The sequence below is a fragment of the Phalacrocorax aristotelis genome, chromosome 23 (genome assembly GCF_949628215.1).
Source record: "Phalacrocorax aristotelis chromosome 23, bGulAri2.1, whole genome shotgun sequence".
In the NCBI taxonomy this organism is placed as follows: domain Eukaryota; kingdom Metazoa; phylum Chordata; class Aves; order Suliformes; family Phalacrocoracidae; genus Phalacrocorax; species Phalacrocorax aristotelis.
Window position 1 is genome coordinate 6,585,875 of NC_134298.1, and position 15,277 is coordinate 6,601,151.

Sequence of the window (15,277 nt, forward strand, 5' to 3'; positions counted from 1 at the left end):
ACAGTGTTTCCCTGAAGGCCTTTGCATTACAACAGCTGAGGATTTGAACGTGTGATTTGTGCTGTTAACTGACACTATGGGCATCCGATTCTGTTTATTTAACTAAAGATCAACTGTAAAACAGAATGGGATTATCAACATCTCAAAAAGGCAGTTTTTAAAGCCTAAAGTCTAAAACTTCTTGTTAGGCAAAGCCTTAATTATAATAGTAAGCTTTTCTGATTTACCTTGTTCACACAAATGATTAACACAGCCATTACACAGGTACGTGTCACACGGAAAATTACATCCTTTACAACACAAGGATAGCATTTTTGCCACAGAATAACTGAGGTTGACTTGGACTCATACAGTTAATCCAATCAAGGGAAATATACATGAAAACTGGAGAAATACGGGAAGAAGTGAGAGAGTTGAAGAAAGATTTCACATTAATAATGTGGTATGTTAAGTATCTGCGTAAGATGGATAATTACTTGAACAATTATACATCTGATAGTATCCTTAACATCCTGTCTTCAGGGTAGGTATCAGAATTAATCAGAAATAGAAACCATAAGTTAATTGTAATTAAACCACACTCACAATTTCTCCTTGTTAGGTGTCCCTGAGGTAGTTTTAAGTGAAAGTCTTGGGTACTGCTGGTCGAGCCACACTGACAGCCAGTTGCATGGCTCCTTCCTGTGGGCGTCACAGGAGCAAGCAGTACCTGACCAAGCTTCCCCTTGGAAACCAGCACTGCTGGGCTGTGGATGTAATGGACACAGTTCTGGGTCTCCTGGAACTCTGTACTGAAGCCACTTCTAGTTTATTTGTGTTTGTGAAATTGATGTAGAAGTGAGCCCAGCGCTCGAAGGCCAGTCTTGCACAGAGGCAGGTTAAGGAGCATAGCCATAACACTACAACTCTCACGGTGTCAAGAATTTGAGAAAAAGGAGGTCAGGACAGCATGGGCAGGATGAGGGATTTTCATATGTGTACTTGCAGCTAACACAGCAGCGAGCCAAGAGTGAAGCTTACCTTTTGCGTGGAGAACCAGAACGCAAGTGCAAAGACTGTCTAGTCATTCTTTTAGAATGTAGAATTTTCTCCAAGTACCTGCATGAAGGAGATAATTGATCATTATTGATTTTAAATGGGGTTTTGATCATAGAATCGTTAAGGTTGGGAAAGACATCTCAGATCATCAAGCCCAACCATCAACCCAACACCCCCAGGCCTCCTAAACCATGTCCCCAAGTGCCACTTCTAAATGTTTTTTGAAACCCCCCCCAGGGACGGTGACTCCCCCACCTCTCTGGGCAGCCTGTGCCAGGGCCTGACCGCTCTGGCAGGAAAGACATTTCCTTAATATCCAACCTAAACCTCCCCTGACGCAGCTTGAGGCCGTTTCCTCTCATCCTATCACCTGTTACTTGAGAGAAGAGACCAACCCCCCCCTCACTCCAGCCCCTCTCAGGCAGCTGCAGAGAGCGAGAAGGGCTCCCCTCAGCCTCCTCTTCTCCAGGCTAAACCCCCCAGCTCCCTCAGCCGCTCCCCAGCACACTTGTGCTCCAGACCCTTCCCCAGCTCCGCTGCCCTTCTCTGGACATGCTCCAGCATCACACTTGACACATTTTCCTCTCAAACCTGTACTGGCTTCCTGTGTAGTGGCTAGAGTGAATATCAGCTGGAAAATTAAAGGTGGATTCCATCCTGTGACTGAGAAACAATTACCGGATAAGTATGTACTTAAAATGCTTTTCTTTTTTGTTCTTCAATGAATGCCAAAGGAGAAAAGCTTTTGAAAACCACCACTCGAACTGGCAGAAGTCCCTCTGCCCCATCTTATAGATGGACCGGGCATGGCTTTTGCCAAACCACCGGGCAAAGCACCTTCTAAGCCACCATAAAGACCACACATGTATTCACACAGTAGGGCGGTCACTGCACCAGAAAGTCAGAGAACAATCAAGTACTTACAACAGCCGACGCTTCCGAATTTGGGGTCATGTCTTGTGATTCATTGAACATAGCTAACGCGCCATCATACTGTCCAACCCTTCCCAGGAGAGAGCCTTTCAAAGAATAAAAAGCCCGAGATCTAGGGGTACTTAATTCCTGAGTACCTATTTTTAAAAAAAAAATAATTGTTTAATTTTTTGCTTGTTTTGATAGAAGCATGGTAGTGGCCCTTGAAAAGGGGAGAGCAGCTGGTTACCATTGTTAATACATTAATATTTCTTGTTGTGACTTACGTTGCTTTATCATTGCCTATAATATCTTTTAAGCATGCGAGTGTTTGTGTATACATATCCTCCTTGGATCTGTTTAAGTGAGCTAAATTAGTTTGGTTTTTTTTTTAATGAAACATTCTGACATTGTACAAAGTTTTAGGGTTTTTTCCAGTAGCCCTTCCTTTTGCTGTGTATAAAGAAGTCTCGTGTAGAGAACTTTCTAAAATAAGTGTGAGTATTTTTATTACTCCTTTGTACAGTATTCTAAGAGAAACTAATAAAGTACGTATTCATGTAAAATCCTGTGTTTGATTCCTTGAATTTTTACACAGACAAGCCTCACTTTTAAACAAGTACAGCAAATGAATACCATATAGCAATTCCAAGCCGACCAAGCGATGGATTGCAGTGAAGCGCAAAGCATGCAGACCATGAATGGATCGCCTCTCACAGGGTACCACAACGCTGTGCCACTGAAACCCTCTGCTACCAACAACAAGCCATAAAGCATGGAAACGTGTGTGCACCAGCTGGTCGATATGTTGATAAAAGTGCCTCCAGAAACATTGCCTACACCCACACCGCAGTAGGTGGCTCTCTCGCAGGTTTTGTGAGATCCTCCTAAACCAGAACACACATCTCTCGTCATCCTAACAGATCAGAACTATAAATGAAAACCACAACCATGCTGGAAATCCAACAAACCTCACAGGAATGATACATCTGCACAACAAGCTAAAGGTAGCCACAGCCACTGTAAGAGATTCACTCAAGGCCAGTGGCTGAAACTTTGTGGAGGAAGAATTTTGCAAGCAACAGGCTTTTTGTACCATAACATCGGCAGATGTTTCTGGATCTCTGACAGGAAGGGCGGGGAGAGGGCAGTTCCCCAGCCCTGCTGCTGGAAAGGCACCGCATCTCCTCAGAGGCACAGCGGACTGCTTTTGCACAGCACCCACCGACAGCAGACAAGAAGCCGTTCACAAACAGGCAAGTACATTTTTAAGAGCTTTTGGTATGGCAGGGGGGTGGAGCAAACTGTTAAGTGTTCTTGTTTAGTTTTTATCTCTTCTTGAAGTCTCCCAAGGGAATGAGTCCTGTAGGTACTACTAAAATGATCCCACAGTAAGCGCACCCAAGACTATCTCCCCTCCACAGCTCCATCGCGTACAACACACCATCCTCTGTGATGTGACAGACTTTCTACTTTTTCAAAGAATTGGACTAAATCAGCCTCTTCTTTCAGACCTCTGTGGGACTTTAGGGAGAGGGAAGGTATCGCCCCCACCCCACCTGCCATCCCCTCATCTGAACAGGGATCAGCATCTCTCCTCTAACACAATGTGATAAAGTAGGGTGCAGAAGAGGGCAAGACCTGCACGCTTTTCTTCTTCTCAATAAGTACAGGAAGTTTTTCCTGTTGTAGATCGAAGGGGTTTTTTTGTCCCCTCTTGTGTTCCCCAACTGAAGCAAGAAGCAAAACTAAAGCTGAAAGTGTGGAGTGAAATCAAGCAGCAACAGGAAACCAGCAGTGATGTTGTTTCTTCCTCCTAATGACCCAGCTCTCCTCTGCTGGGGGTACAGGCAGGGCACCAAGGCTCACCCAAGCAGCTGTGCTGGGAGGTTGGGGTTTTTTTATTATTTTGGGGTAGATTTGCCATAGAACGAGCAATCCTCCTCCCCTCAACCCACTGTTCAGAACTTCCTCTTCGTTGCAGTAAGATTTGAGGAAATAATTTTTCTAATGCCCTATTTTTAAACATGGCTAAGCAGCTCCTGTCTGCTGGGCAACAATATGCATGGGGGAAACACTGAGGCAGTAAATAACAGCAAGAAATCGCTCAAGTTTGTGTTTTTTTTAAACTTAAGTCAGGAAAATGCATTAATTGAAGTTTAAAGGAGTTAGGACCATGATAGGCCCTAGGTCAGCGAGAAATGTCTCATTAAGTAAGGAAAATTATTACGGGATGAACTGGAATCTACAACAACAGACCTTAATTGAAAGAACAGTAGCAGACTCAGGGCTGAGGATCAGCACCCCCAGAAACTGCTAGCTGCATCCTCAGTCTGGCCAAGGGACGGATGGCCATCCTCTGGAGGAGGACATTCACTATGTTCATCGGCAAAGGGGAACAACTCTGTAGCAAGCCACAGCTCGTACTCCTGCCTCTCCAAATGCTTCCCTATACACAACCCTGTGAAAGCTGTGTCCTTGTAATAACGTGGCCTTGTGGGGGTTACTACCAATTTTGAAAAGTTCCCAATAATTCATGTACGTATTTTGTAACACTCTTCTGCTTCTATTTCAAGTAATTTTGTTTAACTTGTCCTGCCTCTTTCCTAAGGCAGAGGTACACTTCACTTTGGTTCAAAAATTCATCCACCTGCCACAGAATGTTCAACAGAGTCACCCAATCCATAGTAAAAGAAATGGATCCAAAAGGAGACAGAGACCTGGTCCCGGTTTGCAGCATCTTCAAACATGAACATTTCAAACTCCTCTGTCTGGTGACAAGAAAAAAAAAAACTCTGTTCCACCCATTTCACCGCTACAGACGGACATGGTACAAACTCGACGACATGCTGCTGCCTGGAAAATACAGTAACAGCACAGGTAAAGCCCACGCTTATCAAGCTTAAGGTCACTATTTTCTTAGACAAAACATTTGGATCATTTGTGGCTGAGCTCTACCGTGTTCCATCTTCCTTGTGTGTGCAATAGTTGTACTACTGAGGCTGTGTAATCACGCTTAAGCTAATGCATCGAATCATTTCAGAGTCTCTCTTTCCCAGCGGAGGCAGTCAAGATGCAAAAACATTCACAATCAAACAAAACACCAGTGACAGAGTTGATGGGAGCCTAAACCTCTCTGTTGCCACTACAAGCCTAGAGCTGAATGGAGTTGCCTCCTTGTCCAAAGAGTGGTCCATCAAGCTGGAGAAGAAGCACATAGAGGTATCAAAACTTGAGCCACTGAGAACAGAAAGGTAAGGCAGACGCCAAGGAAGAACATGCCCTCCGGTCATCCTCCTCTACCCACGCCAGCTCTCACAATGGTTTTTCAACAGCCAAAACCAAGGTTAAGACCCCAGAGCATGCATTCCCCCTAAGGATGCCTACTTCTGGAGGACAACAGAGGGGGGCAATAAAGACTCCTTAGATAGCTCTGTAAAGCTTATAGAGTTCTTTGTCATTCAGAAAGTGGGAAGGCCTCAACGTGGAGTCAAGCCACCTTCTCTTAGGGCTTGTACCCGCAGAGGAGCGTACAGATCAGGAGAGATCGCCTCTATGACCTGCCAAGGCCACGGCCTCGCCACCCTCGTCCCCCTCAGACACTGAAGGGGAATGTGCTGAGGACAGAAAGAAGTGCAGCCCATTTGCTGCCACCTTTTCCCCCAGAAGCACCTTATATCATGGTATTTACATGTATATATCGTGATATTTACCTGGAGTGTGAAAGGAGGCAAGCATAAGGCTTTGGGCTCTAGGCAGGTTACAGTACTTTTGTCAGAACCCACAGAAAAACAGATACTTTTAGCCAGGGTATTGCATCCTTTTTCTCTTTTAGAAGAATTAATATGAATCACTCCTTCATTCAACAACTACGGAAAAAAAACCACAAATTATATGTGGTTTGTGAAACACTAGAAACCTCCGAGGAGACCAGCTACGAGGAATCCTCCAAGGCAGAGGGGAGCTTAATGGCCCAGCTGTACACCAAGTTTTGTGCAAAGGTTTGTCTTCCTTCCAGCCTCAGGGGTCAGTCCTTCCCAAACATCTGCACGCCGTCCCAGCCTAGTAACAAAGTTTTTTTCATGGACCAGGGCACCAGAGACAGTGAACAAAGCATAACTATACCCAAGGGCTGCACTGTGGCCTTCAGTGCAATCCAGCTGGACATCACAGATGGATCTTGGGGTAAGTAACTTTCAGGAACCACCAACTCCTCCGTTCAGGAAACAACACGGAAGAAGAAGAAACTTTCCTGAAGTACCATTCAGCCTCACGGCCACCCTGAGCCCATTTGCAAGGACATGAACACATGCAGCGTGAGTAACACACATCACCTGGGAAAAGGCCGTACGCAGAACGTAAGCTGACAGAGCTACTTGGGAAAGAGATGCAGTTTGGGGGGTGGGGCTGGTAAGGAAATGAAAGAGGGGTACTCAAAATCTCACCTCGAGTTTCAGAGCTCCTGCTGAGAAACAGCACAGGAGACACAGGGTGGTTTGGTTTTCTTTCCTTTTCCTACTCAGAAGAAAAGAGCCAGGGAGGAAACAGGGTGCCTTACCCTTCACTGCGAAGACTGGTGTAAGAGGCATTCATGCTGGGTAGGTAGAGAGAGGACAGAGATCCACAAAACCTGCTGCAGGATTTCAGGGACCACATTGGGCTTGCTTCCCTGTGCTCTGTGCTTCCCACATCTGCGTGGATCTTGTTGAGTATAAGTTTCCGTTTTAATTCACTTGTATTTTAACACATGTATTGGCCAACACAGACCCTAACATAAGGCATGCGACAGTAGGGAATGAGGTCTAGGAATAACAGGTTTTACATGAAGGAGCAGACACAGATGCGCTGGAGAAGAGTCCAAACACTGGTCTGACTTATGATAGCACGTGAGATTTCACACCTGGGATACCACTCACTTCAGACTTAAAAGCAATGACCCTATTAAAAAATACCTACCCAGCTTTACGTATTTTTCTGAACCAGCAATGCCCTTTTTGTCCTGTTGCAGGTCTTGCCTATTTCCCAGAAGAAAGTACATCAACATTCACATCTGATGGTAAGCAATGTACTTTACTGCTTTGTCTTGCACTGCTTTGACCCCCTTTGGGTAAGATGAAATCACTCAGGAAAAACACAAACCACGCGCTTCCTGTTTGCCTGTTACCTGAGATGCAACAACTGTCCAACTCAGAATCGCCTATTGCTTTCAAAAATATTCATAGAAAGGTTTCAAATTCTAAATTTAGGGGTCCAGGGAATACTGCAGGATGGTCCACTTTACAGGTAACTTATTTGGACTCTTTCTGGCTTTCAGCTCCCTCAGAAGGGAATTTAGGAGCACTGGAGGAAGAAGTTAAATGGAACTGTCAAATTCTCTCCATGTTGTCTTCTGATCTGGCCGTCATAGTTTTAAAAGCCATCAAAGCTGCAATGAGAGACAGGAAGCTCTTTCAAGAACTGACCCAGAGGGTAAGCAAAGTTGTTCTTACTGCCAGCATTTATGAATAGAGACATCCACGATCATACCTCTTGCCCCAGAAGTCCTCTCTCCTGTGCCACAGCTAACAACCCAAAAATCCTCCACTCAGCACATCTGCCTGGTCTTCATCACCATACAGAGAAAGGAGGTGCTCGGCCAGAGTCAGCTCCTGAAATACGTCCTGAATATAGGCTAGCAGATTCACCTGAACCAGTATCAGACCACTTACATCTCATATTCTGTCTCTAACTGGAGCCGCTGTGAATGCTGCAGCCTCAATTACAGCCTCACCAAGAGCTGAGGGAGGGGAGACACATATTACGTGACTGTTCAGATGCTTCTGTAGGGCGACTGCAAGGGCCTATCAGCAGCCTCTTCCCTTAAGTCCTGACATTTCTTTTCCTTATCCCCCTAGATGCAAGCACTTCTTGATGAAACTGGTAGTTGTGAGCTGGAAGCACAAAGCCCAGACCTGAAAGACCTGCTGAGCAGCTTGCAGTGTTGTCCAAGAGACCCTCTCCTTAAGCTCTCAGAAGCAATCACCTACACTCTTGACGCGTTAGATGGTAAGGCTTTCTGGCCACTTTCATACAGAAATCCAGTAGCACCAGAATACAGTAAGAGCATTCCTCCAAACAACACTAGCAGAACGCAGAAAACTCACAGAGCGCGAGACACTTGCAGAGGATTCACATTAGATCATTTCTTAGACTGGGGGAAGGAAGGGGGTTTATGCTGAGAGCACAGACCTGTCCGTAGCGGCCGCTGTTCAGCAACAGTTGGGGTGTCGCGGAGCGCTCACCGCCCGGAGCACGACACCAAATTACCGCACGGTCCAGAACAGCGCGCGTGAGGGGAGCCTCAAAAAGAGGGCTTGAAATCAGAATTAAAATGAGGGTAAGGATGGCAAGGTCACCTTACGGAGAGAGCAGTGCAAATTCCAGTGCAAATTCTTTTCCCAAGGCTGCCACAAGACACGGTTTGAACCTCCCCTCAACCCCTTGGTCTCTACACTCGATGTTACTGTCACCACAGGGAGGCTGCGCTGATAATTTAGTTTAAAACGGCTGAAGAACTTCTGACCAAGCAGGCATCCCCTGCAAGAGCACTGACGGTCACCCTTCACATCTCGCCAGTTGTCTCTGAAACATTGGTGCTGGGGTTTTGGTACAAAACCTGTTTTAATTCTGCAGAGCTAACGATGGATCAGCTGCTGCTTTTGCTAGAGTCTTTGGAAGAGAAGATTGTGTCCCAACAGCTTCAGCTGGTGAGAGAACACGCATCACATCTGGCTGAAAATGAAGGGGCGGGCAGGGGGGCTGTTATTTTAAGCAAAGCAACATTCAGGGGGTGATATGGGTAGCGGTATCACAGCTTAAGGCAACCCTGGGGAGAAGGGAAGGAATAATTCCTTCAAACTTGGCAGGGGCCAAAATGCTCACCTCAAGAGAAATCACCCCAAGGCAGGACACCCTAAGATTTCTAACAACTGTTTTGCTGATAATGAACATTAAATTGGACACAACTGGCTACCATTTCTCTTGAAATGGTAGTCAGAATTTTCTGGCTTCTTTGGCTCCAGATTTAAAAACAACACCACACACGCACCCAACGCTTAACTCCTTGGACATAACGAATTCACAAGAAACGGGGAACTCGGTACATCAGCATGATAGTCTTTAGCGTGAAAAGCCCCAAATAGAAATGTCGATTATTTAGTGTGCCTGTAAGACAGTAAAGCACTTCACGAGTCAAAGAGGTCATTCACTCACCAAACAGCTTCCACAGGTGGGAGTTTTAAAAATACTGATTTGGGTTTTTTTTGTTGTTGTTGCTGCTGCAAAGGTCAAGAGCATCTTGGAACACAACTTGGACAATAAGGAGGGGCGTTTCAGCGTGGATGCCAGCTTGCTCTCCTTCTCACAAGAAAGGGAGGAAAAATTAACCATTGTAATGGTTGAGATGAGCGGCGTGAAGCTCCAGAAAGATGGATCCGCTGTCTATGCAGAAGCGGCCTTCTCGGCCATGGCAGCCCTGTACGTGTCTCTGTACGTCCTCGATCTTCTGAGCAACTCAGATTAGGTGCCTGGGGTCCTCTCATTAGGGATGATTTAAAGGGAATCACCTAACAAGGTATCCAAAAGCCTCTCACAGCAAGCCAGTTTCTTCCTCCAAACTCCACCCCTGCATAGGTGAGGCATTCCTCATTAGTGCTTTCTGCTGGTTGGACACGGCTAGGTGTCATGGTTTTGCCTGGGATAGGGTTAATTTTCTTCACCCAAGCTGGTACAGCACCGCATTTTGGATTTAGTGGGAGAATAATGTTGATAACACGCTGATGTTTTACTTGTTGCTCAGTAGTGCTTATACCATGTTATATGCAACCAATAAAGCACAAAGGACTAAATCAGCAATAATTCACTTATTTGTGATTCATGTGAGACTCAATGAACTGCTAAATGGTAGGAAGATGTGGGACCTCAGGGGACTTGAATGATGCACACCCAGGAAAACAGCACCTCCATCACACGATTACACGCCCCACCAGCAGCATCAGCAGGTGATACATTACAAAGTTTCAGAAAAATAGTACAAATATTTGACTACTGCTTTAGAAGCAAAGAGGATAAGTTCTTACCGAATAACTGGATGTTCTTTAAGGCAGTTTTTTAATCTGGACGTATTTTCAGTCATCCGGGGGTGGCTGCCTGACCAGAGGCCCAGCTCCCCTCAGGCTGCCGGGGGATGGGGGTGCCCTCCACAAGGGGCAGCGCTGCTTCCCTGGGCGGTCACCGATGGCTCCAGGGGCACCGGCAGCACGAGTGGCCTGGCCATGCTCTGCACCGGCTGGGAGGGGAGCCCTGCCCCGGCCCCTCAGAGGGGTGTTGGGCAGGAACGGCGGCCGCTCCTGGGGCAGCGCCAGCGCCTCGCACCTCACCTCAACGCGGCAGGCGACCGATCCGCATCCGCGCATGCGCCGCCTAAAGGGCGGGAACGGCCTGAGCGGCGGGCGGAAATACCCGAGCGCTTGCCGGAAACACCCGAAAGCGTGACGGAAATACACGAGCGGGCGCGGCGTAAAGAGCCGAACGGCTTCGTTCTCGGTGCTCGATAGCATTGGCCTGGCCGTGTGGGCCGGTGGCGGCTGGTTGGGCCTGGCGACTCCCGGCGTGCCCCGCGGTTGTTGCAGTGTCACGGCCGGCCCGCCGCGCCCGGCCATGAAGCAGGAGGGCGCGTCCCGCCGCCGCGGTGACAAGGCCAAGGCTCCCCCCGACGGGCCGCCACCCGCACCCCCCGATGTCGAGATGCAGGAGGAGGCAGCGACGGCCGAAACGGCCGGGGAGCGGCAGCCGCAGAGAGAGCTTGATGCCGTCACGTTGGAGGGTAAGGGGGAGGGGACACCGAAGGGGGGCCCCGGTAATGGGGATGAGGCGGGCGGGCTTGTGGGGCGAGAGGGACCGGGGGAAGCTCAGAGGGGTCTGTGTGAGGAGCATGTACAGGAGAGGGGGCTATAGGGGGCCCTGGGGCGGGGCGCGGGACTCTACGGGGCCCTGGAGTGTGGGGGGCTATAGGGGACCCCCGGGGCGGGAGGGGGCTGTGGGGTGCCCTGGTGTATGGGGGGGGGGGCTATAGGGGACCTTGAATAGGGGTATCCTTGTAGAGTAGGGGGTACTGTGGGGATGTCTATGGGGGAAGGAGGTGCTGGAAAGTGTCAGAGGAGGGGAACAGGGGGATCACAGTAGGGAAAAGGAGTTCGGGGGGGCCCTATGAGGGAAACGGAGGTGTTGTTTTAGGGGAGCCCTTGGGAGGGTCGCTGTGAGGGGCAGGGGAGCTCCCAAGGTGCTGTGGTGGGACCCTGGGTGGCTGCAGAGGGAGGCTGGAGCCTGTGGGGTGAATGAGGAGGAAGGGACTTCTGGAGGGGTCTTCTCCAGCCCCCGAGGAGGAGGAGGAGGGATGGCCATGGGGTCAGGTCACACAGGACACTGGGCCACACAGCCCCAGTGTCACCAGTGGGCAGAGGAACCCAACAGCAGCAGGACAGGGCACCTCATACCAGGAGGGATCCCGGTGCCGACTTCGCTCTGGTGCTGATGGCACAACCCTTGTGCTCCTGCAGATATCAAAGAGCACGTGAAGCAGCTGGAGAAGGCTGTGTCTGGGAAGGAGCCACGCTATGTCCTGCGTGCCTTGCGGGCTCTACCCTCCACCTCCCGCCGACTCAACTCCAATGTGCTTCACAAAGCCATCAATGGCTTCTTCACCTCCAACAGCACCATGCGGGATTTCCTCCTCAGCTTCCTGGAGGAGGTACGGTGGTAGGGGATGGGGAGAGATGACCAGCCGCGGAGGGGACACCTTTCATGCACCGAGGAGCATCTGGAGTGTCACTGTGCAGGGCGGGAGGGCATTGGGACCAGCAAGGGTTTGGGGACACTTGGGACATGCTGCTGGGGAGCATGTGTGAGATGAGATGGGTCACTGCAGCTCTTGGCAGGGATGGGACTGTAGTGCCAGCAGCCTGGGCTGGCTCTGTTGTCACACCTCAAGCAGAGCTGTCATCGGGCTGGGGACAGGCCTCGCTGCAGGCAGAGGCATGAGGGGTGCTGGACGGGCGGTAGTGATGCTGGTGGGACAGGGGTCCAGCACATCTGTCTCCCCCCAGTCCATGGACACGGAAGCTGAGCTGCAGTTTCGCCCGCGGACAGGGAAGGCAGCCTCAGCCCCTCTCTTGCCAGAAGTGGAGACCTACCTCCAACTACTCCTTGTCATCTACTTGATGAACAGCAAGCGATACCCAGAGGTAAGGTTCTCTGAGCTGCCAGCTCTGAAGCTGAGCTCTTTCTGTGGTGCTTCTGCACCACACAGCGTCTGGACAACTGCAGGGACCTGCCTGTCTGTGGCCCCATGCTTTCCCCTTTGTTTCAGCTGTGTTTGGAGGCAGCCCCCGGGCTCAGTCCCACAGCCCTGTCAGTCTCTCTGCTCTTCCCAGGCAGCAGTTGCTCTGCTCTGACCCCTGTTCCCCTCCTGCAGGCTCAGAAAGTGTCCGACGACCTGATGCAGAAGATCAGTTCCCAAAACCGCCGGGCCCTTGACCTGGTGGTAGCAAAATGTTATTACTACCACTCCCGCATCTATGAATTCCTGAATAAACTCGACGTGGTCAGGAGGTAGGCATGTGGGCTCTCCCTGAGCTTGGTCTGGTGTGCCCTGGTGAGCAGGACTGTTTCTTTCCTCCTCCCTGACACGCTCTCTCCCTTTCCTGCAGCTTCCTGCATGCCCGGCTACGGACAGCCACGCTACGCCATGATGCGGATGGGCAGGCCACCCTCCTGAACCTGCTGCTGAGGAACTATCTCCACTACAACCTCTATGACCAAGCAGAAAAGCTCGTCTCCAAGTCTGTGTTTCCCGAGCAGGCCAACAACAACGAGTGGGCTCGGTACCTCTATTACACAGGTGAGACGCAGAGCGCCCCGCACAGCGCTGGCAGCTCGGGCTGCATCTGAGATCAAGGGCTCTGGTTGCCCAGAGACCCTGTTTGAGCAGCTGGAGATGGGGCTTCCAGGCAGGATTTGAAGCTCCATCCAGGTGGATCCAGTTGGATTCACTCAGAGGCTTTTCTAAACGCCTTCTGCCCTGTGTGAACACAGGGCGCATCAAGGCCATCCAGCTGGAGTACTCGGAGGCACGGAGAACCATGACAAATGCCCTGCGGAAGGCACCGCAGCACACGGCCGTCGGCTTCAAGCAGACGGTGAGCAGGGATGGGAAGTTGTGGGGTCCGGTACCCCCTGGGTCCCGAAGGAAGCTGCCTCTGTGGTGGTGCCCGCGGGGACTCACGGTCTCTTTCTGCCCAAGGTGCACAAGCTGCTCATAGTGGTGGAACTGCTGCTTGGGGAGATCCCGGACAGGCTCCAGTTCAGACAACCCTCCCTCAAGCGGTCGCTCATGCCCTACTTCCTCCTGACTCAGGGTACGACAGGCGGCTCCTGCCCGCGCGCGGTCGCTCGCAGCGATATCCCGTGCTCCGGGGGAGCAGAGGGGGTTTCTCTCCTCTGCCCTCAATGGGACCCAGCTGCAGACTCCCCTTGGCGAGGAGGAGGAGGAGGAGGAGGGAGGCCCTAAGAGGAGGCAATGGCAGCCCTGAGAGTCAGCCCTGCCTCACTGTCCCCCCTGCGCCTCAGCCCTCACTTCTCCCCTGATTAACACATTCTCTCCTCCAGCCGTCAGGACCGGGAACCTGGCCAAGTTCAACCAAGTCCTCGATCAGTTTGGGGACAAGTTCCAGGCCGATGGCACCTACACCCTGATCATTCGTCTGAGGCACAACGTCATCAAGACCGGTAGGAGGCTGCCGCTGCAGCGTTTGGGGATCCCGTCACAGCCAGCGCCGTGGGCTCAGCAGGCCCGGGGCTGCCTGGCCTGGGGGGCTCCACTCTCGTTCCTCCCCCGCAGGTGTCCGTATGATCAGCCTCTCCTATTCCCGCATCTCCCTGGCTGATATTGCCCAGAAGCTGCAGCTGGACAGTCCGGAGGATGCGGAGTTCATTGTCGCCAAGGTAGCTGCCTCTGAAGTCCTGTCCCTCTGGGTCCTGGGCTGCCCACAGCCCCTGTTTCTCACAGCTGGCCTCGCTCTCCTGCCAGGCTGCCCCTGCCCTGTCCCTGCGGCACTCCCTTCCTGGGGCACTCGCTGGCTTTAGGTTGAGGCCCCTCCTGGGGTTGCTGGGGAGACTCAGGGCACCAAGTCCCCTCTCTGTGCGCTGTGTCCTGAGCCCACCGCTCCTGTCACAGCAGCCAGCTCCTCCCTTCACTCTAAACTGCTGCCTCAGCCCTCGGAGACAGCGGGTGCCCTGACCGCGTGCCCTCCGGCTTGCAGGCCATTCGGGACGGCGTGATCGAGGCCAGCATTAACCACGAGAAGGGCTACGTCCAGTCGAAGGAAATGATCGACATCTACTCCACCCGGGAGCCCCAGCTGGCATTTCACCAGCGCATCTCTTTCTGCCTCGACATCCACAACATGTCCGTCAAGGTGAGGGCAGCAGGTCCCCAGCCGAGGGGCTGGCAGGGCCCGGCTGGAGAGGACAGCGGGGCAGGGTTGAGGTGCTTCTCAGCTCAGAGCTTCTCCTCTCACTTCTTTTTTCCAGGCCATGAGGTTCCCACCTAAATCTTATAACAAGGACTTGGAATCTGCAGAGGTGAGATCTCATCTGGGTCCCTGCAGCCTGCTAACAGCAACTGTTCGTGCTGCAGCCCCCGAGGCCACGGGAAGGACGTGGCTCCTGTCCCCCAGCTGCCACCAACCTCTGCCTTTGCTTTCTAGGAGCGCCGGGAGCGCGAGCAGCAGGACCTGGAGTTCGCAAAGGAGATGGCAGAGGATGATGACGATGGTTTTCCATGACCCTCTGGCCTGGCTGTATTTTTTTATTTGTTCCAAGGGAAGATGCTGTCTGAGCGGAGCTCCCCCGCGCAGCCCCGGTCCCCCGTCTGCCTTTCTTTTATAAATACCTGCATGTCTGTACTGTGGGGGGGGACACGGGGCGTCCCTGGGCCCGCAGCCCCAGGCCCTGCTCTCCCGTCCCTCTGCCACCCACGGTGGGAACCCCCTTCCCCAATAAAAAAAACACTCTTTTAAGGTTGCTCTGGTCACGGTGGTTGCTGAGCCCAGCAGAGGCACAGACCAGCCCATGAATTGGGAGCTCCGGGGGAAGCAGGGCCGGGGCAGGTGGGGGGCAGGAGCGTGGCTCTGCAGGGACCGCGGCTGCCCCCAGCTCTCGCAACAATAACGGGGTCAAACTTTGTTAAGCTTCAATTATGACTTTTAAAATAAAAGTTGGAAAAACACTG

General features: G+C 51.3%; 2 protein-coding genes across 2 annotated transcripts; both read left to right on the forward strand.

Annotated features, from left to right (window-relative positions):
- The first annotated feature begins 2,548 nt into the window (after nucleotides 1-2,548).
- On the forward strand, nucleotides 2,549-9,850 carry GSDMA (gasdermin A). The gene is made up of 10 exons (XM_075117080.1): nucleotides 2,549-3,210; nucleotides 4,566-4,830; nucleotides 4,994-5,204; nucleotides 5,786-5,951; nucleotides 6,042-6,135; nucleotides 6,959-7,006; nucleotides 7,265-7,419; nucleotides 7,845-7,995; nucleotides 8,623-8,696; nucleotides 9,275-9,850. Exons 2-10 carry the CDS (start codon nucleotides 4,611-4,613, stop codon nucleotides 9,509-9,511), a joined length of 1,356 nt encoding a protein of 451 aa, XP_074973181.1. The 5' UTR covers nucleotides 2,549-3,210; nucleotides 4,566-4,610; the 3' UTR covers nucleotides 9,512-9,850.
- Nucleotides 9,851-10,492: 642 nt separating this feature from the next.
- PSMD3 (proteasome 26S subunit, non-ATPase 3) lies at nucleotides 10,493-15,277 on the forward strand. The gene is made up of 12 exons (XM_075117081.1): nucleotides 10,493-10,813; nucleotides 11,547-11,737; nucleotides 12,093-12,230; nucleotides 12,461-12,597; nucleotides 12,696-12,886; nucleotides 13,081-13,184; nucleotides 13,289-13,403; nucleotides 13,654-13,773; nucleotides 13,886-13,989; nucleotides 14,307-14,462; nucleotides 14,578-14,628; nucleotides 14,754-15,277. Exons 1-12 carry the CDS (start codon nucleotides 10,648-10,650, stop codon nucleotides 14,829-14,831), a joined length of 1,551 nt encoding a protein of 516 aa, XP_074973182.1. The 5' UTR covers nucleotides 10,493-10,647; the 3' UTR covers nucleotides 14,832-15,277.

Coding starts and splice junctions, on each gene's coding strand:
- GSDMA (XM_075117080.1), top strand. CDS start 4,611: ATGTTCAACAGAGTCACCCAATCCATAGTAAAAGAAATGGATCCAAAA. Junction 5,205..5,785: donor GAGCCACTGAGAACAGAAAG/GTAAGGCAGACG, acceptor TTTCTCTTTTAG/AAGAATTAATATGAATCACT. Junction 6,136..6,958: donor CATCACAGATGGATCTTGGG/GTAAGTAACTTT, acceptor GTCCTGTTGCAG/GTCTTGCCTATTTCCCAGAA.
- PSMD3 (XM_075117081.1), top strand. CDS start 10,648: ATGAAGCAGGAGGGCGCGTCCCGCCGCCGCGGTGACAAGGCCAAGGCT. Junction 13,774..13,885: donor GCACAACGTCATCAAGACCG/GTAGGAGGCTGC, acceptor CCTCCCCCGCAG/GTGTCCGTATGATCAGCCTC. Junction 14,463..14,577: donor TCCACAACATGTCCGTCAAG/GTGAGGGCAGCA, acceptor TCTTTTTTCCAG/GCCATGAGGTTCCCACCTAA.